Genomic DNA, 27936 nt, shown 5'->3' on the forward strand with positions numbered 1-27936 from the left:
GACTTTGACAGCCAGGTCTGCCCTGGGATCTCTACTGATCTGACTGACAGAAACTCATCTGACCCCTTTGCTCAGTCTGATAGGCTGTTGGTGAGTATTGTGATAGGTCATCTTCCCTTCCTTTAAGGGTGCTGCATTTATCCCCTCAGAGGGTAATGCAGAGCAATTCGGAACACCCCACCTCTCTCCACCAAAGGCCTGAGCTCTGGGATGACTTTCCTGCCCTGCAGTCAGGCATGCCCTCTGGGTCTGTTCCAAGGCAAAGTTGGTCTTCCTATTTCTGCCAGTTTGCAAAAAATTAATCTCAACCATCATGACCTTTATACCATATTTACCAACCTTAGCATAGGGAAATTTGGACTTTGAAAGCTATTCGGCAGGCTTGACTGCCCAAAGAAGTTCAAAGAACAGCCTAGCCAATTGTGTCAAAGTTGATGGTGTTCTCTAGACCCATGACTAATACATTTTTATTCAATATATTTTAAGTCGCTGTACTCAAAAGGCAATAAGACCTGAAAATGATATGCCGTTTTGATCCTGGAGCACCCAGGAAACTTCCCAGCTCAGTGAACTCTACACAAATAGAGACAGTTTAATATGCTATAGGACAGTGGCTTTCAACCTTTTTAGCTCCCCAGTAAGAAATGCAGGTTAAATGGCAACCCAATATACAGACACACACAGGCACACACACACATGCACACACACACCCACGCACATACACACCTCTACATAACGGAAATAATTTTTTCCTAAAACAGTACTGTCTTAGGGACTCCTGCTTAGGGACTTGGCTCAGGTCATGATCCCAAGGTCCTGGGATCAAGTCCCATATACTGCTTCTCCCTCTGTCCTGCTCTGCCTGTTCTGTCTGCAGCTCTCCACACTTCTGCTCTCTCTGACAAATAAATAAATAAAAATCTTTTTAAAAAATTAAAAAAAAACTGTACTGTCTTAGAGAAAGATGCATTTGAAAGAGATTTATTAAGAAATACTTTCAGGGAAAAAGGTTAGAGGAGATGAGGAGGCTAGGCTGCATAAGGTGCAGTAATCCAGCCCAAGTCACATAGAGGGTACTCTGAACTTGGGGGAGGCAGGGGACACTGTGGGTCACACCTCAAAGGTGTCTCAGTGAGAAGACAAAAAGAGTTAGAGTATGTACATCTCATCCCCAAAGGTCTTTGGGTAAGTGCTGTGGAAGGAGGGAAGGGACATTCCTAGGCCCCCAGCTCTCCCATACCTTCCAACAACATGCTGACTTTGGGGAAAGGTCAGGCACTGGATTTCCCCTGCCATGCGCAGAAGTACAGGGATCCCGGGTGACATGGGCAGAGCAGAGACTGCTACATTTTCTACTCTCGTTTTTCATTGCTGTCTTTTGGTTTTTATTTGCTGGCCGCAGGTTTAAATATCAGCACAGCCACTTATGATCTGTTATTTAACCTTCTTGAGGCTCTTCTTCATTCTTAAAATGAGAATAATAATTATTAACTTTGCTTGTTGTGGTGAGACTCAGATTTGACATAGATATCCCTAGCAAATAGTAGGCACTCAATGTGTAGCGATTATGGTTAATAAATGTATCCTCAAAAAGACTCAAAAGAGAAGTACAGAAATTTCTGTGTGCTTTTGACTATTCAAGACAGGCATGCATAAAAACCCAAGTGGTAGAGTATGGGCGCCTTTGCGGAGATACAACAGGCATCTGCACAAAGATTCGCCACCTCCTGCCTCCACATCTTTGCTTTTTGTTCCCTTTGACTAATGACGCTCATTTGAGCTCCATCTTAAATGTCTCTCTTTCATAAAGCTTTTCCAGACCACCCGAACTAAAAATACTCTCTCCCTCCTTTGAATTGCCATGCCATTCTACTTGAAATTATTTTATGGCAGTTTTTCCACTTTCTTTTTTCCTCTCTGCAATAGCTATTAAAATCCTGACTTGGGAACAGATAGACAAACCAATGGAATGAAATAGAATCCAGAAATGGGCTCAAATACATATGGGAATAATAAAGAAATCAAGGCACGGGGGGAAAACTCCAACAGGGCTGAGATAACTGGCTAACCTGAGATAACTAGAAAAGTTAACATGGATCTCTATCTCACTTCTCATACAAAAACAAATATCAGATGGCCCAAAGATTTAAATGTACACACAAATACTGAGTAACTATGTTACTCATGAAAACATGAGTGAATTTTTTTATACTCTCGGAGTAAGAAAGGCCTTTCAGAGCATGACATAAAACTCAGAAGCCAGGTCTTAGGAGTCAAGATGGCGGAGAAGTAGCAGGCTGAGACTACATCAGGTAGCAGGAGATCAGCTCAATAGCTTATCTAAACATTGCAAACACCTACAAATCCAATGGGAGATCGAAGAGAAGAAGAACAACAATTCTAGAAACAGAAAATCAACCACTTTCTCAAAGGTAGGACTGGCGGAGAAGTGAATCCAAAACGACGGGAAGATAGACCGTGAGGGGAGGGGCCGGCTCCCGGCAAGCGGCGGAGCAACAGAGCACAAAATTAGGACTTTTAAAAGTCTGTTCCACTGAGGGACATTGCTCCAGAGGCTAAACCGGTGTGAAGCCCACGCGGGGTCAGCGTGGTCCCAGGTCCCGCAGGGTCACAGAAGGATCGGAGGTGTCGGAGTGTCGCAGAGCTCGCAGGTATTAGAACGGCGAAGCCAGCTACAGAGACAGAGTCGAGGACTGAGCTCTCAGCTCGGGATTACCTTGAACCGGTCGCAGGCTGGGTGAGCTTGGAGCACGGCTGTAGGCCGTGGATATGGGAGTGATTGGACGCTGTCCTCTGGGGGCGCACTGAGGAGTGGGGCCCCAGGCTCTCGGCTCCTCCGGGCCGGAGAATGGGAGGCCGCCATTTTCATTCCCGTCCTCCGGAACTCTACGGAAAGCGTTCAAGGAACAAAAGCTCCCGAAAGCGAACCCAAGCGGTAAGGGCGGTGCAATTCCACCTCGGGCAAAGACACTTGAGAGTCGCTACAACAGGCCCCTCCCCCAGAAGAGCAACAAAAAATCCAGCCAGGATGAAGTTCATCTACCAAGGAAAGCAGGTTCAATACTTAGGCCAGCAGCGGAATTCCAGAGGAGGAGAAAGCAAAGCACGGAACTCATGGCTTTCTCCCCATGATTCTTTAGTCTTGCAGTTAATTTAATTTTTTTTCTTTTTCAATTTTTTTTCTTTCTTTTTTCTTCTTCTGCTAAATTTTTTAAAACTTTTACCCTTTTCTTTTTTAACGTTTTTTAACTAGTTTATCTTATATATATTTTTCCTTTCTTTTTTGTATTTTTTCTTTATTTGGTTTCTTTTTAAATATTTTTCCTTTTTTTTCCTGAACCTCTTTTTATCCCCTTTCTCCCCCCCATGATTTGGGGTCTCTTCTGATTTGGTTAAAGCGCATTTTTGGGGGGTCTTTGCCACCCTTTTAGTATTTTACTTGCTCCTTCATACACTCTTATCTGGACAAAATGACAAGGTGGAAAAATTCACCACAAAAAAAAAAAAGAACAAGAGGCAGTACCAGAGGTTAGGGGCCTAATCAATACAGACATTGGTAATATATCAGATCTAGACTTCAGAATGACAATTCTGAAGGCTCTGGCCGGGCTCGAGAAAGGCATGGAAGATATTAGAGAAACCCTCTCTGGAGATATAAAAGCCCTTTCTGGAGAAATTAAAGAACTAAAATCTAACCAAGTTGAAATCAAAAAAGCTATTAATGAGGTGCAATAAAAAATGGAGACTCTCACTGTTAGGATAAATGAGGCAGAAGAAAGAATTAGTGATATAGAAGACCAAATGACAGAGAATAAAGAAGCTGAGCATAAGAGGGACAAACAGCTACTGGACCACAAGGGGAGAATTAGAGAGATAAGTGACACCATCAGACATAACAACATTAGAATAATTGGGATTCCAGAAGAAGAAGAAAGAGAGAGGGGAGCAGAAGGTCTATTGGAGAGAATCATTGGAGAGAATTTCCCTAATATGGCAAAGGGAACAAGCATCAAAATCCAGGAGGTGCAGAGAACCCCCCTCAAAGTCAACAAGAAAAGGTCCACACCCCATCACCTAATAGTAAAATTTACAAGTCTTAGTGACAAAGAGAAAATCCTGAAAGCAGCCCGGGAAAAGAAGTCTGTAACATACAATGGTAAACTTGTTAGATTGGCAGCAGACTTATCCACAGAGACCTGGCAGGCCAGAAAGAGCTGGCGTGATATATTCAGAGCACTAAACGAGAAAAACATGCAGCCAAGAATACTCTATCCAGCTAGACTATCATTGAAAATAGAAGGAGAGATAAAAAGCTTCCAGGACAAACAAAAACTGAAAGAATTTGCAAACACCAAACCAGCTCTACAGGAAATATTGAAAGGGGTCCTCTAAGCAAAGAGAGAGCCTAAAAGTAGTAGATCAGAAAGGTACAGAGACAATATACAGTAACAGTCACCTTACAGGCAATACAATGGCACTAAATTCGTATCTCTCAATAGTTACCCTGAATGTTAATGGGCTAAATGCCCCAATCAAAAGACACAGGGTATCAGAATGGATAAAAAAACAAAACCCATCTATATGTTGCCTACAAGAAACTCATCTTAGACGTGAAGACACCTCCAGATTTAAAGTGAGGGGGTGGAAAACAATTTACCATGCTAATGGGCATCAGAAGAAAGCTGGGGTGGCAATCCTTATATCAGATCAATTAGATTTTAAGCCAAAGACTATAATAAGAGATGAGGAAGGACACTATATCATAGTCAGAGGGTCTGTCCAACAAGAAGATCTAACAATTTTCAATATCTATGCCCCTAACGTGGGAGCAGCCAACTATATAAACCAATTAATAACAAAATCAAAGAAACACATCAATAATAATACAATAATAGTAGGGTACTTTAACACTCCCCTCACTGAAATGGACAGATCATCCAAGCAAAAGATCAACAAGGAAATAAAGGCCTTAAATGACACACTGGACCAGATGGACATCACAGATATATTCAGAATATTTCATCCCAAAGCAACAGAATACACATTCTTCTCAAGTGCACATGGAACATTATCCAGAATAGATCACATCCTGGGTCACAAATCAGGTCTCAACCGGTATCAAAAGATTAGGATCATTCCCTGCATATTTTCAGACCACAACGCTCTGAAGCTAGAACTCAATCACAAGAGGAAATTTGGAAAGAACCCAAATGCATGGAGACTAAACAGCATCCTTCTAAAGAATGAATGGGTCAACCAGGAAATTAAAGAAGAATTGAAAAAATTCATGGAAACAAATGATAATGAAAACACAACAATTCAAAATCTGTGGGACGCAACAAAGGCAGTCCTGAGAGGAAAATATATAGCGGTACAAGCCTTTCTCAAGAAACAAGAAAGGTCTCAAGTACACAACCTAACCCTACACCTAAACAAGCTGGAGAAAGAACAAGAAAGAAACCCTAAACCCAGCAGGAGAAGAGAAATCATAAAGATCAGAGCAGAAATCAATGAAATAGAAACAAACAAACAAAAAAAAAACAATAGAACAAATCAACGAAACTAGGAGCTAGTTCTTTGAAAGAATTAATAAGATTGATAAACCCCTGGCCAGACTTATCAAAAAGAAAAGAGAAAGGACCCAAATAAATAAAATCATGAATGAAAGAGGAGAGATCACAACCAACACCAAAGAAATACAGACAATTATAAGAACATACTATGAGCAACTCTACGCCAACAAATTTGACAATCTGGAAGAAATGGATGCGTTCCTAGAGACATATAAACTACCACAACTGAACCAGGAAGAAATAGAAAACCTGAACAGGCCCATAACCAGTAAGGAGATTGAAACAGTCATCAAAAATCTCCAAACAAACAAAAGCCCAGGGCCAGACGGCTTCCCAGGGGAATTCTACCAAACATTTAAAGAAGAACTCATTCCTATTCTCCTGAAACTGTTCCAAAAAATAGAAATGGAAGGAAAACTTCCAAACTCATTTTATGAGGCCAGCATCACCTTGATCCCAAAACCAGACAAGGATCCCACCAAAAAAGAGAACTACAGACCAATATCCTTGATGAACACAGATGCAAAAATTCTCACCAAAATACTAGCCAATAGGATTCAACAGTACATTAAAAGGATTATTCACCACGATCAAGTGGGATTTATTCCAGGGCTGCAAGGTTGGTTCAACATCCGCAAATCAATCAATGTGATACAAAACATTAATAAAAGAAGGAACAAGAACCATATGATACTCTCCATAGATGCTGAAAAAGCATTTGACAAAGTACAGCATCCCTTCCTGATCAAAACTCTTCAAAGTGTAGGGATAGAGGGCACATACCTCAATATTATCGAAGCCATCTATGAAAAACCCACCGCAAATATCATTCTCATTGGAGAAAAACTGAAAGCTTTTCCGTTAAGGTCAGGAACACGGCAGGGATGTCCATTATCACCACTGCTATTCAACATAGTACTAGAAGTCCTAGCCTCAGCAATCAGACAACAAAAAGAAATTAAAGGCATCCAAATCAGCAAAGAAGAAGTCAAACTATCACTCTTCGCAGATGATATGATACTATATGTGGAAAACCCAAAAGACTCCACTCCAAAACTGCTAGAACTTGTACAGGATTTCAGTAAAGTGTCAGGATATAAAATCAATGTACAGAAATCAGTTGCATTTCTGTACACCAACAGCAAGACAGAAGAAAGAGAAATTAAGGAGTCAATCCCATTTACAATTGCACCCAAAACTATAAGATACCTAGGAATAAACCTAACCAAAGAGGCTAAGAATCTATATGCAGAAAACTATAAAGTACTCATGAAAGAAATTGAGGAAGACACAAAGAAATTGAAAAATGTTCCATGCTCCTGGATTGGAAGAATAAATATTGTGAAAATGTCTATGCTACCTAAAGCAATCTACACATTTAATGCAATCCCTATCAAAATACCATCCATTTTTTTCAAAGAAATGGAACAAACAATCCTAAAGTTTATATGGAACCAGAAAAGACCTCAAATAGCCAAAGGAATATTGAAAAAGAAAGCCAAAGTGGGTGGCATCACAATTCCGGACTTCAAGCTCTATTACAAAGCTGTCATCATCAAGACAGCATGGTACTGGCACAAAAACAGATACATAGATCAATGGAACAGAATAGAGAGCCCAGAAATAGACCCTCAACTCTATGGTCAACTAATCTTCGACAAAGCAGGAAAGAATGTCCAATGGAAAAAAGACAGCCTCTTCAATAAATGGTGCTGGGAAAATTGGACAGCCACATGCATAAAAATGAAATTGGACCACTTCCTTACACCCCACACGAAAATAGACTCAAAATGGATGAAGGACCTCAATGTGAGAAAGAAATCCATCAAAATCCTTGAGGAGAATACAGGCAGCAACCTCTTCGACCTCAGCCGCAGCAACATCCTCCTAGGAACATCGGTAAAGGCAAGGGAAGCAAGGGCAAAAATGAACTATTGGGATTTCATCAAGATCAAAAGCTTTTGCACAGCAAAGGAAACAGTTAACAAAACCAAAAGACAACTGACAGAATGGGAGAAGATATTTGCAAACGACGTATCAGATAAAGGGCTAGTATCCAAAATCTATAAGGAACTTAGCAAACTCAACACCCAAAGAACAAACAATCCAATCAAGAAATGGGCAGAGGACATGAACAGACATTTCTGCAAAGAAGACATCCAGATGGCCAATAGACACATGAAAAAGTGCTCCACATCGCTTGGCATCAGGGAAATACAAATCAAAACCACAATGAGATATCACCTCACACCAGTCAGAATGGCTAAAATTAACAAGTCAGGAAATGACAGATGCTGGCGAGGATGCGGAGAAAGGGGAACCCTCCTACACTGTTGGTGGGAATGCAAGCTGGTGTAACCACTCTGGAAAACAGCATGGAGGTTCCTCAAAATGTTGAAAATAGATCTACCCTATGAACCAGGAATTGCACTACTGGGTATTTACCCTAAAGATACAAATGTAGTGATCCGAAGGGGCACATGCACCCAAATGTTTATAGCAGCTATGTCTACAATAGCCAAACTATGGAAAGAACCTAGATGTCCATCAACAGATGAATGGATAAAGAAGATGTGGTATATATACACAATGGAATACTATGCAGCCATCAAAAGAAATGAAATCTTGCCATTTGCGACGACGTGGATGGAACTAGAGGGTATCATGCTTAGTGAAATAAGTCAATTGGAGAAAGACAACTATCATATGAGCTCCCTGATATGAGGATGTGGAGATGCAACATGGGGGGTTAGGGGGATAGGAGAAGAATAAATGAAGCAAGATGAGATTGGGAGGGAGACAAGCCATAAGTGACTCTTAATCTCACAAAACAAACTGAGGGTTGCTGGGGGAGGGGTGGTTGGGAGAGGGGGAGGGGGGTTATGGACATTGGGGAGGGTATGTGCTATGGAGAGTGCTGTGAAGTGTGTAAACCTAGCGATTCACAGACCTGTACCCCTGGGGATAAAAATACATTATATGTTTATAAAAAAATAAGAAATAAAAATTTAAATAAAAATTTTAAAAAAAACTCAGAAGCCATAAGAGAAAAGAGAAATAAATTTGATTCCACAAAAATTTAAAACATCTACATGACATTAAAAAGACATAAATTCAAAAGTCAAACAGAGAAAAATATTTGCAACTCATGACAATCAGACAGTTAATGTCCTTCCATAAAGAGTTTATAAGAACAGATGAGAAAACAGAGTAAACAGCCCAATAAAAGTGGACAAAGGACATGAATAAGCAGTTTATGAAACAAGAAATACAAACACCCGTAAACATATGAAAAGATACTCAATCACCTTAATAAAGAAATGTAAATAAAAAAAAAAGTTTTCACCCAGATTGGCAAAAATTAAGATGTTTGGTGAAACTACACGCCAGGAGGGCTGCGAGGAGCTGGGTGCCATCACACTGAATTGCCCTTTAGGAAGGTTCCCAGAGACCAGAGAAGGGCAAGCTTTTCTGGAGAGCAGCTGACAATTTCTATCAAATGCCAAAAGTGCATACCTTTGGCCTAATGACTCAACTGTTGACATGGGTTTAGTACGAGTTCTAGCTATGTGTACAAAGAACGCTATTGCAACATCACCTATATTTGAGAGTCAAAAACAACTAAAAACAATAGGGGACTAACAAATGAGAGTCCATCCAGATAATGAGAGAAGGAACAAGAACAAAGTAGGTCTGTATGGCCCTGCTAGTCAAAGATGTCCAAGAAATACCAAACAGGCTGAGCAGCGCATGCACCCACACACACACACACACACACACACACACACACACACACACTCACAAATGAGTGCACATTAAAAAGGAACACTGACAAGAGCCTTTGCTCTAGTTAACTGTATTGGATCATTGCATCACTGTCACTGTCCCAGTCTTGGTACTGTATTATAGATGTCACCTCTCTAAGGTGGCCTCTCTGGGGGAGGTTGAAGGAAGCATACACTGGAACACTAGATACTACTTTAGAGTCTATCGTTGTTTCAAAATTAAAAGGTATTTTTTTTAAGGCATAGAATATATGTATCGTATGATTCTTGGGTTTTTTAAGAAGTATCAAAAGGTAAGAACAATCCCCATGTCATTACATTCAAAATGAGTGGGTAGAGCATATGCTATCAGAAGGACAAACACACTCATCCCCTTCACTCCCAAAGGTTTGCTTAGGAAAAAAGGATAACAAACGCTTCAACTACCCCCATTTCCTTTCCAGAGATTAAAAGGAGTCCAGTTTTGCTTAAGAATTTGATCTGGCCCAACAAAGGAGAAAGTCCTCAAAAGTAGACAGCTCTGTCCTTTGGCAAGTCTCCTAACGGGGGCCTTATTCACTTCATCCCACAGGCCTCTTACACTGTTCTAAAAGCAAGGTAAACTAACTGAAACTGCTTTGCATAATAATGTCAAATTTTATCTCCAGAGAGGACAGACTGGTACTGCCAGGAACACAGTTCTGTTTCTTAATGTAGCCTTGAGTGGCACTGTCCCTAAGAATGACTGTTGGTTTTTGGAAGGGTTTGTGTATATGTATGTATGTGTGTGTGTGTGTCTGCGTGTGTGGGTGTCTGTGTGTGTGTTCAGTTCCTCACAGGAAAATGGAATACCTCAGGAGAGGCAAGGAGACCTTTCTTCGTCTCATCCTACCAGTGAGATCTCAAGGGAAACACGATGAGTTCCAGAACAGGACTTGAACTATCGTTCTGGCCAGAGCCAGCCAAAGCCCACCTTGCAATTTTCTACCAACACCCCCCCCACCAAATAAGTCAAACTGGCAGGAATTAATAGCTTCAGGAGACTCCTACTTCAGAGTACTCTGAAGTTCTGATTCCAGGACAAGGATAGATCCTCTGGGAGAACAACCCTTGTTGTTGCACTGGAAAGATTCTGAAGACAATGTTAACTGTATTTCAAGGCTATATACCTTTAACCCACTGACCTGGGCCCTCTAGTTGATAACTTGACTAATTATAGCTTCTTTGAGATGTCAACACAATACTGACTCTGGGGAAATAAGAAACCAGATATTCTAAGAAGATCAAGCTTGACCACACTAGAAACTAGCCTCCGCTGATGCAAGCAAGTCTGTCCAAGATCATATCAAGAATAGTTAACTGCTGTTAATTATTCAAGGACTGCTTTCCCCTGCGTGTGGACCCTCACCTGCTTCCCCTTTAAAAACCCCCTGCTTGGTCCAGGACTTTGGAGATGGTCCACCATCTTCCCAGGTTACCCACCTCATAAGGAAAGTAACCTTTCTTTCCCAACCGACACTTGTCTCTAAGAGTATTGGCTTTCGAATGTCAAGCAGCCAACCTTGGGTTTTGGTAACAAAAGAGGCTGCCAGCAAGTCCTCAACAAAGCAAATGCCTTGTTGGAGTCAAGAATCAGAAGGGTTGGGGGGAGGGGGTGGGGCGCGGTGGTAACATTGTGCAAAAGGAGAGGGAGGAAGCAGGACTAAGCACAAGGAGCTGTGGGACCTGAGGCAGATCTGACAATAAGGCCAGCCCAACAGGAAGCTCTAAAGCAAAGATGGCATGTTAGAGGAGCTGCGTGTTAGGCAGAAAGGGGAAGGTCCTTGTTCCGCTATCGTGGTCAGTCCATGGCTGGTGTCAGCCTGAGAAGGAGTTAACTGTCTGCTGAAGGCTGGCAGCTAATCAGGCTCCCAGCAGCCAGATCGAGTCTTTTCTAGAAGAAGAATCTGAGCTGTTTTCTGCATCTCCACGTCTGCATCTCACAAGGACTTTACTTTTAATTAGTTGCCTACATTAAAAAATCAAAGCGTTCATATTAAAATCCAGATTTCTACCTTCTGTTTAAAAAATCCTAAGATCTGGGCGCCCGGGTGGCTCAGATGGTTAAGTGTCTGCCTTGGGCTCAGGTCATGATCCAGGGGTCCTGGGATCAAGACCCGTATCGGGTCCCTGCTCAGTGGGGAGCCTGCTCCTCCCTCTGTCTCTCTCTCTCTCTCTCTCTCTCTCTCATGAATAAATAAATAAGAGCTTTAAAAAAAAATCCTAAGATCTGGCATCATGGGGCTGGTATCTTCGATGGAAAACATGGGCAGAAGTGAGTACGCATCAAGCATGCAGGCTGGGTCAGCAGGACCCAGCAATCTCTACAAACTCCCAGCCACCAAGGCCACGCTGTGTTGACATTCTTTTTTTTTTTAAGATTTTATTTATTTATTTGACAGACAGAGATCACAAGTAGGCAGAGAGGCAGGCAGAGAGAGAGGGAGGAAGTAGGCTCCCCACTGAGCAGAGAGCCCGATGCAGGGCTTGATCCCAGGACCCTGAGATAATGACCTGAGCTAAAGGTGGAGGCCTAACCCACTGAGCCACCCAGGCACCCCTGTGTTGACATTCTTAATGAGCTTCTGACATCAACCGAGTAAAGTGTTCTATGTACTATGCAGAAGAGGGTAGGATGACAGGTAAATTCACTTAGAAAAATAAATCCATTGGAACTGGTCAAACCTTTTCTAAGGTAATTTGATCATAGTCATCAACTGGCAACATTTGACCCAGGGTACAAATGTATTTGCACCAAACACAAAAAATACATACACCCAAACTTGTACACTGTAGCATTGTCTGAAATAGCAAAATGAAGCAAAAAGGAAGTGAGTTAAATGTTCATCAGTAGGAGAAAGGCTAAATAAATTATGGAATATCCACACAATAGAATACTGTACAGCTATTTTGAAAAGGGAGAGAGAGAATAAAGTAGATCTATTATGTACTATTCAGAACATTCCTTAAGAATGTATTTTAAGAAATGAAAGAAATAAAGGAAAAGAAAAGAAGCAAGCAGTTTGAAGGACAGTATGCATAGTGTTCTTCCATTCACAGGAAACATTTTTAAGGGAAAAATGCATGTAAAGCATAGGAAACTTCTAGAAGGATACACCAGACCAGGAGCTATATGGGGAGCAGGTAGAAGCAGCATAGGAAAGAGTTACTTTTTTACTTTTCACTTTAAAACCTTCCATCTCTTTTTAAAATCATGAACATGTGTTATTTGTATAATTTAAAGACCAGCTATTTAATGATTAAAACAACAGTGCTGAAAGTAAAATTCCAATCGAAAGAAAATTAATTTCCATGAAAACGCTCATTCCCCAACAATGTCAGAAAAACGAAGCATGGCTATTCAACGTACACAGCAGGTCAGATTGTCATGACTCACTATGATTTCACATTGTGGGGATAAAAATGCCTCACCAGATTAGAAATATTCAATAAAACTTATAAAAAGCACCAAACACTTGCCACACTTAATAAGTGGGCATTCAGTAAACGTCACTGTTATTCCCCAGCCCTACCCCGCTGCCTAGTCCTGACCTGTGTCAATGACCAGTCTAGGATGATTATTGCAAAATGCAAGATTTGTATTCCACCCCAGGTGAACAGTCACCCCTCAAGGAAGATGGGAGCGTCTCCCCAACAACGAAGGCATTTCCTCAGATCTGCAAATGGTACTACCTCCATACACACAAGACCAATCCCATTGCCTATTAATGTTTCCCATTCCCAAAAGACTCCAACACACCCCTGTATTTCCCTCAGAGATTTCCTACTCCCCCCATTCCACCCCCAGTCTCCAACAAACCAACTTTATGAAGAGTAGGAGCTTGAGACTCGCACACCCCTTGCCTTCCCTCTACCCTTTCCTGTCCACGGATCTCCTCCCTGATGTCCCCTGTGCTCTCCCCAAAGAAATGGCACTGGAGACCCAATATCAACCCTGCCCAGACAAGGAGGGGCCATGTGATGTCACTAAGCTCCCAGGCCAGAATTTTCTTTTTTCAGAACCCTCTGCTCTTTGAGGTGTGGGCTCCTTCTCCCTCCCCCAACCTCAGCTGCTGGATCTGGCTGCCCACCTCTGGGCAGGAGACAAAGAGAGATCAGATCTGCCCTGGAGGCCTGTCTCTGTGAACCCAGAGCCCTGAGAACCCGAGTTCCCATACTCCTCCATACTCTCCCCACAGGTCCGCAGGTGCAGAGCACTGGGAAGTGTTCCCACAGTGCATTAGCTCTGAACAGGGGAGGAGGAAGAGGAGTGTCATGCTATCCAGCCTCTGTTGTCAATAATTCACAAGGTTCAGACTGAGGGGCACCAGTCAGAGTCAGTTTTCCCCAGACATGGGGAAAATTCAACTCAAGCTCTCTTATCTCATCAGGATGTGCTAAGTACCAAAGCTGAGTACCACAGCTGCAGGTCCTCGGCTGACGAATATACTATAAATCCAGCGCTTGCCTGATAGATCACTTGCTACCCAGACTTCCCCTTTTGAACACTGAAATCCCTTTTTAGCTGCTCTGCAGAACTACACATATACTAAATGAATCTCTAGCAAGTATGAATTCTATTAAACAGCAACTCCCAGAACTGAATTGCACAGACCAGGATTCTCTCTCTTCTAACTGTAAGGACTGACAGAGTTAGTTGCCAGACTAACGATTTCACCAACTAATACCACTTTTCTCAACCTACCCATCTGCTTTCATCATCTTTTCTTAACAAAAAGACTAACACCAAGAAAAGAAAAGGAAAAAAGGGAAAGAAAAAAGAGCAAAAGCATATCCCTGAATAAGGAACTGTCAAGTTAAATAAGCTTAGCTTTATGAAACTCACTATATTGTCTTTCTCTGTCTCAGTTTGTCTAGAACGAGTGCAAACTTTGCCAGAGATCAGCACCACTTCTCAGTCTAGCATTGGGAGGCCACTGGGTTAAACCAATTCAGTCGCTGACACTTAGGTCTCTTGGGGGCCTTTCCACGGTATCCCATCAGCCATCTAGATTTATTAATTCTCCCAGAAACCCAGAAGGGAGATCATTTGGACCCGCTTGGCGGAAGTGTAGGGTGAAGGCTTGAACACAGAATTTATAGCTTGAGAGGACTTTATTCATCATCTCCCCCAGCATCCTGTTTACAGATGAAGATCCTGGCCTGTAGCAACAATAATAGTAATTCTATGATGGCAATAATTACTATGTGTTTAGTAATTTCCAGCGTTTTGTTTTTGTTTTTTAATTTTTTTATTTATTTGTCAGACGGAAATCACAAGTAGGCAGAGAGGCAGGCAGAGAGCTCCCTGCTGAGCAGAGAGCCTGATGCGGGGCTCGATCCCAGGACCCTGAGATCATGACCTGAAGGCAGAGGTTTTAACCCACTGAGCCACCCAGGCGCCCCAGTAATTTCCAGTTTTTAAAGTGCTTTTACATTCAATAAATATTTACTGTACCGGGATGGAGGCTAAGACCTGGGGACATGGTGATTAGGGAGAATTGAGTACCATCACTGGCTAGGAGACCCTCTCACCTTTTCTACCACTTATGACAATCGGGCAGGCCCTTGCAGCGGAGGTACCAGAAGTCTAGTCCAGTCAGGATCTTTTTCCCTGCACACTGGTTACCATAGCGATCGGCATCTGCCCTCCAGGGCTATGAGGATGGAGGAGACGGTGTGTGAAGGGCAGTGCCAGACCTAGCCCAGCAGTTTCACCTAATCACATCTCTCTCCCAGGCTCCTCCACCTTCACCTGGTGAATCCGTGTGGACCACAGGCAATCTCAAAGCATTGGCCCTCTAATGAGCTATCTCACGTATGCAGACCCAGACTTTCCTGGAGATGGAGGTCCATCTTGAAGTTCTGGGAAGGTAAAGCAACCAACTCAAAGCTCCCCTGCCCTCGAAAAATAGCAGGGTCAAGCGGCAGGACATTGCCGAGGGCGGGGAAGTCTGTGGGTTCCCGCAAAGGAGCGGGCCCTAGAGGAAACCTGGGGGGACCGCACAGTCCCATGGCGGCCAGGGCGAAGCCGAGGACAGTGGGGCACGGCAGCCGTGCGCCCACAGGGGGCGCCCCGCAGCCACCGCCCGCTCCCGGAAGCCGGGCTAGCCAGCGGTCCCGCGCGGGGGCTGGCGGGGAGCGGGACAGAGGTGGGGCCGCAGGGCGGGGGGCGGAGGCGGAGGGGGGGCGGAGCCGAGTTAGTGGAGGCAGGATCCTTGTTCCTTGACCTACTGGGGTCATTACCTCCCCTGGGTGTGCGGCGAGGCGGCGCCATGCGGAAGGCGGGACTGCTGCTCCCTCTCAGCGCTGGAGCGTGGAGGTCTGTGCGGATGGCCAGTTCCGGGATGGCGCGCCGGGACCCGCTTGCCAATAAGGTAGCTCTAGTCACGGCGTCCACCGACGGGTGAGTGCCGGGGCCAGAGTCTTTGAGGTCCCCGCTATCCGGAAATAGGTACTAACACCTTGAACTTTGCTTCCCTGCGGGAGTCCTCAGTGGACCTCATTGCCGTACAAAGTCTGACCCCTGAGGAAGGGAACCACGTGGTCGGCCTGCAGCGCCTCCGAATCCTCTTGCATCGGCCCCACTTCTGCCAGTCTCCTGTCACCGCTGCCCCTGGCTCATCTGCGCCACTTCAGTCTCCCGGGGCCCTGGGCCGCCCCCGTCAAGTGGCCCCACCTAGAGTCTGGGAAGACCAAACACCAGAATTCCAAAACAGTCCAGATTTCAAAAAAATCTTATCCCACGGCCTCCCTCACCCTGCACATGTTCCAGACACCCCATTTGGCGCCCCTTCCCTGGACGGGACACAAGACCCATGTGTCCAGGTTTTTGTTTAGCTCAGTACATTTTGCCCTTGCCCAACCTGTTTCTCACCCACCTCTCTTGTCTAGCCATTTCTCGTCCCTGCAGGACTTTGCTAAACGCCTGTATCACACAAATCTAAAGTAAAAATGTATGCGAAATGCTATTTCGCAAAGTGTGAAACCCTTGCTCCCAGGGGAGTAGTGTAAAAAATGGACATTTTTTACTAGAGACCCATCCTTTCGCATACACCCCCACAGGTAATTAACAACAGAATTTTGAGATGATGTAGACTAGTAAGGGAGGTATCTGGGGACAGGGGCTCTTTCAGGTGAGACCCTCCAATCATGCAAGTGGCTGTTGCTACACCCCTAGCTCCTTTCTCTTCCCTCAGTCCCTGCAGGGTGTGGGGCCTGTCACTGCAGCGATCCCTGTTGAAGGTAATGTCAGTTCCTGAGAACCTGGGGGGGGGGGGGGTGGCCTAGGAAAAGCAAGTAAATGAGTGCTAAAAACACGCTAAGCATGTCCATCTGTATGGTAACGGCTCTTTTACACATAATGCAGACAGGAGGCGCTGCAGAGGGAGAGCTGGAATTCAGACCTGGGCATTATGACTGCGGAGCTCATCTCTCAACCACTTCCCCCTGTACTGGCCCTGATAGATATCTCTCTCTGCCTCAGGATCGGCTTCGCCATCGCGCGGCGCCTGGCCCAGGACGGGGCCCATGTAGTCATCAGCAGCCGGAAGCAGCAGAACGTGGACCGGGCAGTGGCCACGCTGCAGGGAGAGGGGCTGAGCGTGACAGGCACTGTGTGCCACGTGGGGAAGGCCGAGGACCGGGAGCGGCTGGTGGCCACGGTGAGCAACAAGGGTATGGGCACAGAGCCAGGTGGTGGGGGAAGAGAGCCTGCCTGAGCCTCCTTCCCTGCTTTCCTAGCCAACACTGATGTGATGCAAGCCAGCACTATTAACTGAAACGTAACCAGTCATCCTGCATACCAATCCACCCACACATTTTTACTGTGTGCCTTTACTATGCTGTCTCTCAGAATCATCCCATCCCAGTCAGAGAATAAAAAACCACTCTGAGGGGCGCCTGGGTGGCTCAGTGGGTTAAGGCCTCTGCTTTCGGCTCAGGTCATGATCCCAGGGTCCTGGGATCGAGCCCCATATCGGGCTCTCTGCTCGGCAGGGAGCCTGCTTCCCCCCTCTCTCTCTCTGCCTGCCTCTCTGCCTACTTGTGATCTCTCTCTGTCAAATAAATAAATAAAATCTTAAAAAAAAAAAACACTCTGATGCTTCAACCCTGCATCATCCCTTAGGTCACCCAGGAAAATAGCTGGTCCTGGTTCTCCAGTAGTTTCCAATCTAATTGGGCAGATGAGAAAGGTAAATGCGATTGCAAAACAGATGTCTCCACCCACAGACTAATAATCAGTCCCCTGTTCTTTGGCTTGTTGAGTCAAGTCTCTGGGAACCTCTTTTGCGAGGCAACCCACCATGTTTCAGCCACTTACGTTTGCTATTCTCTTTGTCCAGAGCCCTCATCGGTTATCTCTCAACCTGACAACAACCCAAGCAAGGCAAGGACTATTCTCCTGGTTTTCAAACATTCAGAAAATTCCACTCTGAAAGCTGGAGCAACGTCCCAAAGCCCCACAGCCAGTCAGAAAGAGCTATAAATCAATCCAGACCTGCCAAGCTGGCTACAGACCACCAGGCATTTCTCCATTAGTGTCAGGGCAGGTCTTTCATGCCCACTTGGATGTTAGTTTCAAAGAAAGTGTCAAAGGCAGTGTCAGAGCTGGGACTTGGCACCAGCCTTCCAGCGACACAAGAAAATATGAATATCTGGCAAAGGAGGCCCCTCTTCCCTCAGGCTCAGGACATACACTTTATTACCTGGAGTAAAAAGGAGACTACCTAAATGGAAAGTAGAGCAGACTGGAAGGCTGGCAGAAATAATTTGGTAATCGTAGAAGAAGGGTTCCTTAAACAGTGGTAAATGGTGGTATGATAGGATAAAGTCATTCTGTTTTGGGGGAACCATTTAGCAGTGCACTGGGGAGAGCCAATGTGTGTCCAAGAAAGTAACTTTGGGGCATCTGGGTGGTTCAGTCAGTAAAGGCTCTGACTCCTGATTTCAGCTCAGGTCATGATCTTGGGGTCCTGAGATGGAGGGCTCCAAGCTTTTCATGGAGCCTGCTTAAAATTCTCTCTCTCTCCCTCTTCCTTTGCCCCTTGCCACCTCCTTTAAAATAAATACATTTTTTTTTTTTAAAGGAAAGAAAGTCACCTTGTCTAGCATAGGCGGCTGGATAGAACCTGAGTTTGGGACCTTGATCCTGAGGGTGAAGAGAGCCTCTGGGATCCTGGGCCAACTGGTGACTAGCCATATGAAATGTGCCTAGCAACCTAATTTTAAAATCCTGCCAGGAAAACAACCTCTAACCCCTACCGGGTCCACTTACCCTGTCCTACAGCCCTGGCCCGGGGTGGAGCTTGAGCTAGACCTCCTGGAGGGGGTGAGACTGGACAGATGGAGGAGTGACAGGGTTCCAGATGACCCTGCAAAATGAGCAGGCAGCCAGGGAGGGCCTGAAGGGGAGAGCAGAGCACCGTGAATCCACAGCAGAGAGCATAGGCTCGGGAGTGCCGGTGGAAAACGGCCTGGTGGGAAGGATAAGGGACGGGGGCTCCATAGCCTCCCAAAGAAGGTTAGATGTTCTTGGAGGAAATAAGCCACACAAGGTTTTGAGCAAGATGAATATGGATATATTTGAAAAAGATAATCTGGCACCAGTAAGAGGATATATAAGAGTAGAAAAGACTCTGAGCCAAGGATGTTAGCAAGGAAGCTGTTTCTACCATTCAGGTCTAGAGCAGTGGCAGTGGTACCAGAATGGATACACCCAAGAGACATTTAGTGGGAACCAAGCAAGATTTTTTTTCTTCCTAACGCAGTGTCAAGAAATGGGAAATAGGAGGGTTGAGTCGAAAACCACCTTTAGGGGCTCCTGGGTGGCTCGGTTCGTCAAGGGTCTGCCTTCAGCTCACATCATGATCCCAGGGTCCTGGGATCAAGTCCCACATCAGGCTCCCTGCTCAGTAGGGAGTCTTCTTCTCCCTCTGCCCCTCACCCCTGCTCATGCATTCTCCCTCTCTCTCTCCTGCTCTCTCTCTCTCAAATAAATAAAATCTTTAAAAACACACATACACAGGAATCCTAGGTGGCTTAGTCATTAAGCGTCTGCCTTTGGCTGAGGTCATGATCCCAGGGTCCTAGGATCGAGTCCCTCATTAGCTCTCTCCTCAACAGGGAGTCTGCTTCTCCCTCTGCCTGACGCTCCCTCTGCCTGACGCTCCCTCTGCTTGTGCACTCTCTCTCTCCCTATGACAAATAAATAAAATCTTAAAACACACACACACACACACACACCTCTCAAGTAATTTGTATGGCTAGTGTCAGGGTGGAGAATGACCAAGAGGGTACTCATTAGCTATTGGAGATGGGTTCTGCCTGTTACCCTATAATGGGGAAAGCTGCCCTTTAAGAAGGGTTACTATCAGGAGCACCTGTGTGGCTCAGTCGGTTAAGTGGCTGACCCTTGATTTCACCTCAGGTCACGGCCTCTGGGTCATGAAAATGAGCCCCATGTGGGGCTCTGAGCTCAGTGGGAGTCTGCTTGAGAGTCTCTCTCTCTGTGCCCCCCAAGCACACACACTTCCTCTTTCTCTCTCTCTCAATCTCAAATAATAAGTTAATTTTTTTTAAAGATTTTATTTATTTGACAGACAAGAGGTCACAAGCAGGCAGAGAAGCAGGCAGAGAGGCAGGCAGAGAGAGAGGAAGGGAAACAGGCTCCCTGCTGAGCAGAGAGCTGGATGCAGGGCTTGATCCCAGTTACTCTGGGATCACGACCTGAGCCGAAGACAGAGGCCTTAACCCACTGAGCCACCCAGGTGCCCCAGTAAGTTAATTTTTAAAATGGTTACTATCCAGTGGCTTCCTAATCTGCACCACAAAGCTTCTCAAAGGCGTGGAGGAGCAGAATCCAGCTCACTCAATTCTCCACTTGACTATACTTTTTCTAAAAAATAAAAAATATAAAATAAATAAAAATAAAAATATAAAATACATATAATAAAAAATATACCTACCCAAAAACAGAGCACCCAACTCCTAACCACTTTAGGGTAGCGATCACACAATTTAGGGCAGGCTTACGAGACACCTGGGTAGTCATAGTGCCTTTCTCATGAATCTTGTATGGTTCTCTGTTCAGTCAAAACCTAGACTTCTCGGGCACCTAGGTGGCTCAGTGGGTTAAAGCCTCTGCCTAAAGCCTCTGCTCAGGTCATGATCCTAGGGTCCTGGGATCAAGCCCCACATCAGGCTCTCTGCTCAGCAGGGAGCCTACTTCCCTTCCTCTCTCTGCCTGCCTCTCTGCCTACTTGTGATCTCTGCCTGTCAAATAAATAAATAAATAATATTAAAAAAAAAAACAAAAAAAAAAACCTAGACTTCTCCCCTCTCCGAGCTGTAGGCTCCCTGCCCGCAACCACACAGCCACAGAGCAGAGCACCCATCCCTTTCTAGCTTCCTGTGCAGTTCACTCGTTGCAAGTCCATAGGCGAGACTTACACAGAGCCAAGGTGACTGGGGCTTGGTGCTGGGACGCCAAAACTTAGCACCAGACAGTATCGATACGGGTTTTAAAACCTTATGTGATTTTTCAGTTTTGTTCAATTTACATATTGACAGCCCAAGCCATTCCTTCAGCAGCGTGGAAGCAACTGAGCTTAACACCTAGTTAGCAAGAATAATTAGTTAAAATAGGAACTAGCAGATGGTACACATAGTTACTAACACCCTTCCATGCGCCAAATCATGAAGCACAAAGGTGCTTAAGGGCCCGTAGTGCTGCTCGCCCAAGGCCTCCTAATTGCCTGTTCCAGGCCAATGTGTAGCCTCCTCTCAGAACCCTGTTTCGTTGCCAGATTCTGTTCAACCACTCATTACTCTGGCACGTGCCTTTGCCACCTACTTTCAATTTATTAGCAAAGTGAGATGTTGCCTTTCTTGGCCTCCCCAGTTTAAATCTTGGTTTCCACCTTGAATCTTCCATGCCTCCCAGCCAAAAAAAAGGTGTGTGTGGGGGGGGGAGAAGGTGACATCATAACTGAGTGGGAAACTGCTTTAAGCCCAGGCTGGTGTCTTCCTCACTGTGGATCCTGCATAGCCAGTTTCCTAGTGATCCCAACTCACTTTCAAAGGACTCTTTTTAAGAATTAGCTCGGCAGCAGAAGGGAGACCGACCTCAGATCTGCCACAACTAACTAACTTTGTGCCCTCTGCAGATTATGTGGGCTCCCCCAAAGACCCAGTGAGAAGGCCTCCTCCTGTTTCTTAACCAACCCTTATATGTCATTACTGAGAAATTCACTTCCCCGGACCTCAGCTTCATCCCCTGTGCCATGAGGACATTGGGCTGGATGATCTAAAGACCGCTCCCAGTGGTGACACTCTGTTGGTCTATCTAAAACAGTTTCTCGGGGCACCTGGGAGGCTCAGTCGGTTAAGCGTCTGCCTTCAGCTCAGGTCATGGTCTTGGGGTCCTGGAATCAAGCCTCATGGTGGGCTCCCTGCTCAGCAGGGAGTCTGCTTCTCCCTTTCCTTCTGCCCCACCCCCCATTCATTCTCAGGCTCTCGTGCACACACGCGCTCTCTCTCTCTCTCCCTAAAATAAATAAATAAAATCTTTATACCAAAAAATATAAATTAATAAATAAAATAAAACGGTTTCTCTATTCAGGTAGGGATGGACAGATTGAGTTTGAGATCATGGTAACTCAGTCAAGGAGAACCGGACAGTAAGCACTTGGACAAATGGGGCTGGGACTTGGTGCAAAAAGTGTAAGGGTCTGGAAATGGATTTTGAGGTAGGACCTGAAGCTATGAGAACAAAGGAGTTCCCCCAAAAGGGAAAGTGTAAAGAGTAAAAAGTCAGCAACTAGAAGGGGGGGCAGGAAGAAAAGCCTGCAAAAGAAACTAGACCCGAAATGTTTAGCAGCAGAACTTAGGGTAGCTGGGGAGAGAGACGTTTCAAGAAAAAGATATCATTTTTTCATCATTTTGTCCTAAGAAGGAATTCTTTATCCACATTGATAAGTGCACCTCCCTTACTGACCTGCAGTCCTAATTCAGACCTTGCTCCTCTCTCTAGGCCGTGAGCCTTCATGGGGGCATTGACATCCTGGTCTCCAATGCTGCCGTCAACCCTTTCTTTGGAAGCCTAGTGGATGCCACCGAGGAGGTGTGGGACAAGGTGAGAGGGGATTAAAGGAGCAGGGGCTAGGCCTCAAGAAACAGCCAGAACAAACTCAGGCTGCTTTTAGAATGCATTTGTCAAGTGCCTGGTAAATGTGAGGAATCCTTGTGATCAGCATGCACCTGGAGTGCACCTGGTAAAGGGCAGGTGGGGGGTGGCTTCCTCTCTCCTTGCCCCCCTTTCATTTCTGTTTCTCCCCAGTTTGGCTCTTCCGTTTGCTCCTGGCTAGCCTTCTTCTGCTTCACTCCCCAGCTCCCTTCCCCTGCATGCTCATCCAGACTTCTTCCAGCTCCATTTCCAACAGAGACATGCCAGCTATCTGCCTAATAGCTAATACACTTAAGCTTATACAACCCCCGGCCCCTTTTCAGAGGCCAAAAAAGAATGATTTTGCATTGGCTGGAAAACTTTAATAGCTGCTAGTTAAGCAAAATGACCTAAGTTACCGCTTTATAACTTAAAACCTTTGAAAAAGACCCATGCACTTTTCTTCTTAACTGCAGTGTCAAGGAAATATGAGATCCCAATGTATAAATTCAAGTGTGGAATATTGGGTTTTATGTGAACGTGCATAATTACATTTATGATATATTTCATACACCTACAGATTTTAATTATGAGGCCTTAATTAAAATATTTGTGTTTGTTTACTAAGGTTTAATATTCCCACATGATTTGGAAATGCTAAATTTTTTATGATCTCCCCTGGTTTGGCTTTTCACTCTGATGTCATCAATAACTTCTCAGCACTGAAGTTTAAGGATACTAAAATATTATAGTTTGTTTATCAGTGTTTCACAGACATAAAGACCAAAGTGCCAAATGTGCTTTCGTGAGTCAGTTCCTGATTGATATTCTTTAAAGTAGAGAAACATCTTTCATGAGCCGTCTGAATAAAGACCACAGGAAAATCAGTTTTAAACCAAGTGATTTTTCTTTTTAATTTGCATTTTTTAAAATGTCACAGTACATCAAATATAAATTCAATGGCTGATCCTTGATTAAACTCTGGATTTTTAAAATAAGGACATGTGGGAAGACAATTGGGGAAATTTTGTTAGGGGCAGCCTATTACGTAAAATCATTATTACCAATGTTAAATTTCGTGGTGTGATAATGGATGGTGGTATGTAAGAATGTCCTTATACTTTAGGAAAAATGCTAAAGTTTTACTGATAGAACACTGTGATGACTGCAACTTATCTTCAGTAGTTCAGGGAAAAACTGTACAGATACATGGATAGGACACATGGGGCAACATGCGAACAATTGGTGAATCCAGGTAAATGATATCTGGATATTCATCATACTTCTATTTCAACTTTTCTGTAAGAGTAAAATTTTCAAAATAATAAATCGGCATGGGGAGCTTGGTAGGGGCATATCCCAGCATGCCTAGAACAATGTAAATGAGAGTCATGCCTTTGTTTTAAATGATGGGTGTGGGGTTTTGACTGGAGACTGTGTCCCAGCGGCCCCAGAAGTGCCCCCTCATGATCCCACTTTCCAATAATGGCCAGCCAGACAGCCCATCCAGGAGGGCCAAAAACATCCGACTTCTTTAAAAAAAAAAAAAAAAAAGATTTTATTTATTTATTTGACAGAGAGAAATCACAAGAGAGGCAGGCAGAGAGAGAGGAAGGGAAGCAGGCTCTCCGCTGAGCAGAGATCCCGATGCGGGACTCGATCCCAGGATCCTGAGATCATGACCTGAGCTGAAGGCAGCGGCTTAACCCACTGAGCCACCCAGGCGCCCAACATCCGACTTCTTAAACTCAGAAGCCAGAGAAATGCTGGAATGACTCCGAGTGCCCGAAGTCAGGCCACGTTTTCCCTGGGCAGCATGGGCCACTCTGGAGTGGAACCGTAGGCCAGCCCACTTCCAAGTTCTCCCTAGTTGGGAGAAACACAGAAAATCCAGCTCAGCTCCAAAGAGCCTGCTAATATAGGCCAAATCATGTGCAGCTGGTTAGGTAACAAGAGGGACCAGGTTCCTTTCTTTCTCACGTGAACCTAATGGGTCATTCTCTAGCTGAATATGCCAGTGACAGGGGCTTCTCCCTGGGCTTCAGCTTCTGCTTTCGCAGATGTCCAGGTAAGCCATCTCTGAGGTCTGCACCGGAGCCCCAGAAACCTCCCAGGAACCCCGCCGTGAGTCCTCATCGCCCTGCCTTCTCCAGCTCTTCCCTCATGCTCTTTCTCCTTCTCTCTCGGTTTCAGATTCTGGACATTAACGTGAAGGCCACAGCCCTCCTGACAAAGGCAGTGGTGCCAGAGATGGAGAAGCGAGGGTACAGTGAGAGGGAGCCTGGGTGCAGTGGACCTCATGTGGGCTGAGGACCAGGGTTCCCACTGGGAAGAGGGTCACTCTCTTCTTTTTCCAGAGGCGGCTCAGTGGTGATTGTGGCCTCCATAGGAGCCTACTTTCCGTTTCCTGTAAGATCCCCCTTCTTTGCTACTTCCATTCCCCCGCCATCCTGCATTTTTCCACTCCCCCAGTCACCCTAACAAGTGTATGCCCCCTTTTGGAATCACACCACCAAGCCCCTTCCCACAAAATAGATACATTGCCTCCAAAAACCTAACCTAGGGGTGATTCATCCACAAGACAGTTTTCTGGCTCCGTTAGAGATGCCCTATTATCTACGGCCCTATCCAAAAATGAACTGGAAACAAAGACACTAACTCACTATCTCCTTTCCCCAGGGCCTGGGACCCTACAACGTTAGTAAAACTGCCTTGCTGGGACTTACCAAGAACCTGGCTAGAGAGCTGGACCAAAGGAACATTAGGGTGAACTGCCTGGCACCGGGACTCATTAAGACTAGCTTCAGCCAAGTGGTAAGGACCACGGGGACCACAAAGGGGCATCTTCCTAGACAGCGAAGCCCAGTATCTTCTGCCCCACCCCACCCCAGGCTTTTCAGCATTCCCCCTCCATACCAGCCTCCTGTCTGGATCAGATCCCATGGGCACCTGTCTTGAGGTGTGTGGTAGAAACCAGAATTCAGACTCTGCTCACACCGTTCCATATCTCCTTAAGTAGATGAGAACTGGGGAGAGCCAGCAACAATCTCACTAGCACCTGCAAAGAAGACAGTGGTAGGGAGCGACTGGGAACTGAGGAGGGCTAGGAAGTGGAAGGGGCCCTCCCTCCAGCCTTCCTCTCAGTTGCCATGAGGGCAGCACTTCCTCCCCTCTCTGACCCTCTGTTCCTTCTTCTGCCACATAAAAAGATGTCCCTTTTTCCTGCAGTTGTGGAAGGACAAGGAAAGAGAGGAGAGCATAAAAGAAATCATGCAGATAAAAAGGTAAGGCTGTCACAGGGGAGGGTTAGGAAGGATAAGGATGAAAGGTCCAGTCCCTCACACAGCCCACAGCTCACTGTCTTTTGGTCCCACAGACAGCACGAGCATGCGCTCTCCTGCCACAAACACATACTTTGCAATCCTTGTGTGCTGCATCGCTACAGTGGCACATGTGAGGGGCCCACTTCCATTGCAAAAACCAAACAGAGGCTCCGGCTTTCAGCAGAGCACTGCTCCAGGAGAAACCCTGACTCCTCTCTCCACCTGGCTGTGGCCTCCACCTTCGGCCATCTGTAGCGCCCAAGGACCAAGACCAAAACCATGCTTTTTTTTTTAGTTCCTCTTGAGTAAAATGCCATGTGTCCAAAGCTCAGATGGACTAAGGCCCAAAACTCCCCTTGCAAAGAAAACTCACCTCTTCCCTCTTCCCCACAGGGCTAGGCACACTGCTCAGGCCCCTTTGGCTCTATTTCCTCTAACCTCCCTGCCTCTCTCCAGCTTTTGGCTTGTCCATCTTGTCCCCTCGAGGACATTCCAGCAATGCCTACTCTTTACCGGTCCGGACATCCCAGAAGCCCTCATTTGCCCCACAAGCTGCTCTCATGCCAGGCATGAGCTGCACACCTAGTTCACAACTCATTAACAAGTTGGGGTACTGTCACCCTGGAGCCCCGGTGAATGTCTGTGCCCATGCTTCTTGGTCTTGGGTGCGCACTGGTCCAGTGTAGGACCTGGGCATCTTTTGGGGGGCGGCAGGGGGGGAAGGAATTTAAGCCTCCTAGATGATGACAGTGTGCAGCTAGGATGGAGAACCATACTGATCCAGGCCTTCTAGGTTTGAGGTCCCCACTCTACCCACCTCAGAGCGTTCTGTGGCAGTTAAGGTTACAGCATTCCCGAACTACACAATTATGGATACAAATCCCAAGAATTAGCACATTCTCCCAAAATGAACCTAACTTTAAGGGACAAAAAGAGATTCCTGAAAAAGTTGTCTGTGAGTTGAAACTATACACACACAGGCGAAACAAACTATACACACACAGGCGAAACAAAGTTGCTGCTCACCAGTGTATCTGTATGACTTGGGATTCTGCTGTCCTGAGTTGTCTGAAAAACAAAAATATCTCCATACTGTTTGAATATAATGTGTGGTGGATTTCGCAGGATGCAGTATTTACTATAACAGCTATCTTCACACTAACTCTATTGGACTGAAAGGAAGCTTGTACACTGGTCCTGGATAAATCACCTGATACTTTTTGATTAAGCAGATTCACTCCCTGTGGGCCAGTTCAGGAGCTGACTGTGGATTTTTACTCCCTTCCTTGTTGCCCCTCTTCCCCAGGATAGGCAAGCCGGATGAATGTGCAGGCATCGTGTCTTTCCTGTGCTCTGAAGACGCCAGCTACATCACTGGGGAGACAGTGGTAGTGGGTGGAGGGACCCAATCCCACCTCTGAGGACTTGGAGAGGCCTCACCAGGGCAGAGATTGGGCTACAGCGCCTGCACTCATCGACTAGCCTTTCCCACCTCTGCCCAATGTACTGCTCACCTTACACCCCGCCCCACCCCCCAAATCAGTTCCACCCTGTGAAAAGATCCAGCCTTCCCTTTGGTCAGGGTATGGTCTTGGGATTCTCTCTGTTGCTGAAGCCTTGAGTAGAGACTTCCCCTGAGAGCAGAGGGCGGGCCTGCTGAGAAAGCTGAGTCTATGTTGCCAAAAAACAGTATTTTTTTCCTTGGACTTGGGAGAATTTGAAGGAGACGTGTTTGAAGGAAGCTGGGTGGGAAATCAACAACTTGCAAAGAAAGATGCAAATAAAATGCAGATGATCATGTTGCTTTGAGTAGGTGTATTCATTTTTCATTGTGGGGTACATAGGTGTGGTAGCCAAGCAGAGATTCTTTGTGGACTACATCTAATCCTAATCCTCCTCCCTGTCTCCAGTACCTAAGCGTGGAGCTCAGGGGTGGATGTGTCTGCAGAACTGCCAGCTAGGAGGAGGTGGCCCGGGAACTCCCGGGTGATACTCTCGGCCTCACACCTGCGGGGAAGGTGCCAAGGACGCTGCGGTGATCCCTGAGGCTG

At 45.6% G+C, this 27936-nt stretch overlaps 1 protein-coding gene across 1 annotated transcript; it reads left to right on the forward strand.

The window, feature by feature from the left end:
• The first annotated feature begins 15601 nt into the window (after positions 1 to 15601).
• On the forward strand, positions 15602 to 27687 carry LOC123943885 (dehydrogenase/reductase SDR family member 4). Its single transcript, XM_046008342.1, has 8 exons — positions 15602 to 15803; positions 16884 to 17061; positions 22431 to 22532; positions 24756 to 24826; positions 24920 to 24971; positions 25242 to 25376; positions 25791 to 25846; positions 27192 to 27687. The coding sequence occupies exons 1-8, from the start codon at positions 15673 to 15675 to the stop codon at positions 27304 to 27306; spliced, it is 840 nt and encodes a 279-aa protein (XP_045864298.1). The 5' UTR covers positions 15602 to 15672; the 3' UTR covers positions 27307 to 27687.
• The last annotated feature ends 249 nt before the right edge of the window (positions 27688 to 27936 follow it).

This window comes from Meles meles, chromosome 6 (genome assembly GCF_922984935.1).
Source record: "Meles meles chromosome 6, mMelMel3.1 paternal haplotype, whole genome shotgun sequence".
Classification (NCBI taxonomy): Eukaryota; Metazoa; Chordata; class Mammalia; order Carnivora; family Mustelidae; genus Meles; species Meles meles.

Coding starts and splice junctions, on each gene's coding strand:
- LOC123943885 (XM_046008342.1), top strand. CDS start 15,673: ATGCGGAAGGCGGGACTGCTGCTCCCTCTCAGCGCTGGAGCGTGGAGG. Junction 22,533..24,755: donor CCGAGGAGGTGTGGGACAAG/GTGAGAGGGGAT, acceptor TCTCGGTTTCAG/ATTCTGGACATTAACGTGAA. Junction 24,972..25,241: donor GAGCCTACTTTCCGTTTCCT/GTAAGATCCCCC, acceptor TCCTTTCCCCAG/GGCCTGGGACCCTACAACGT.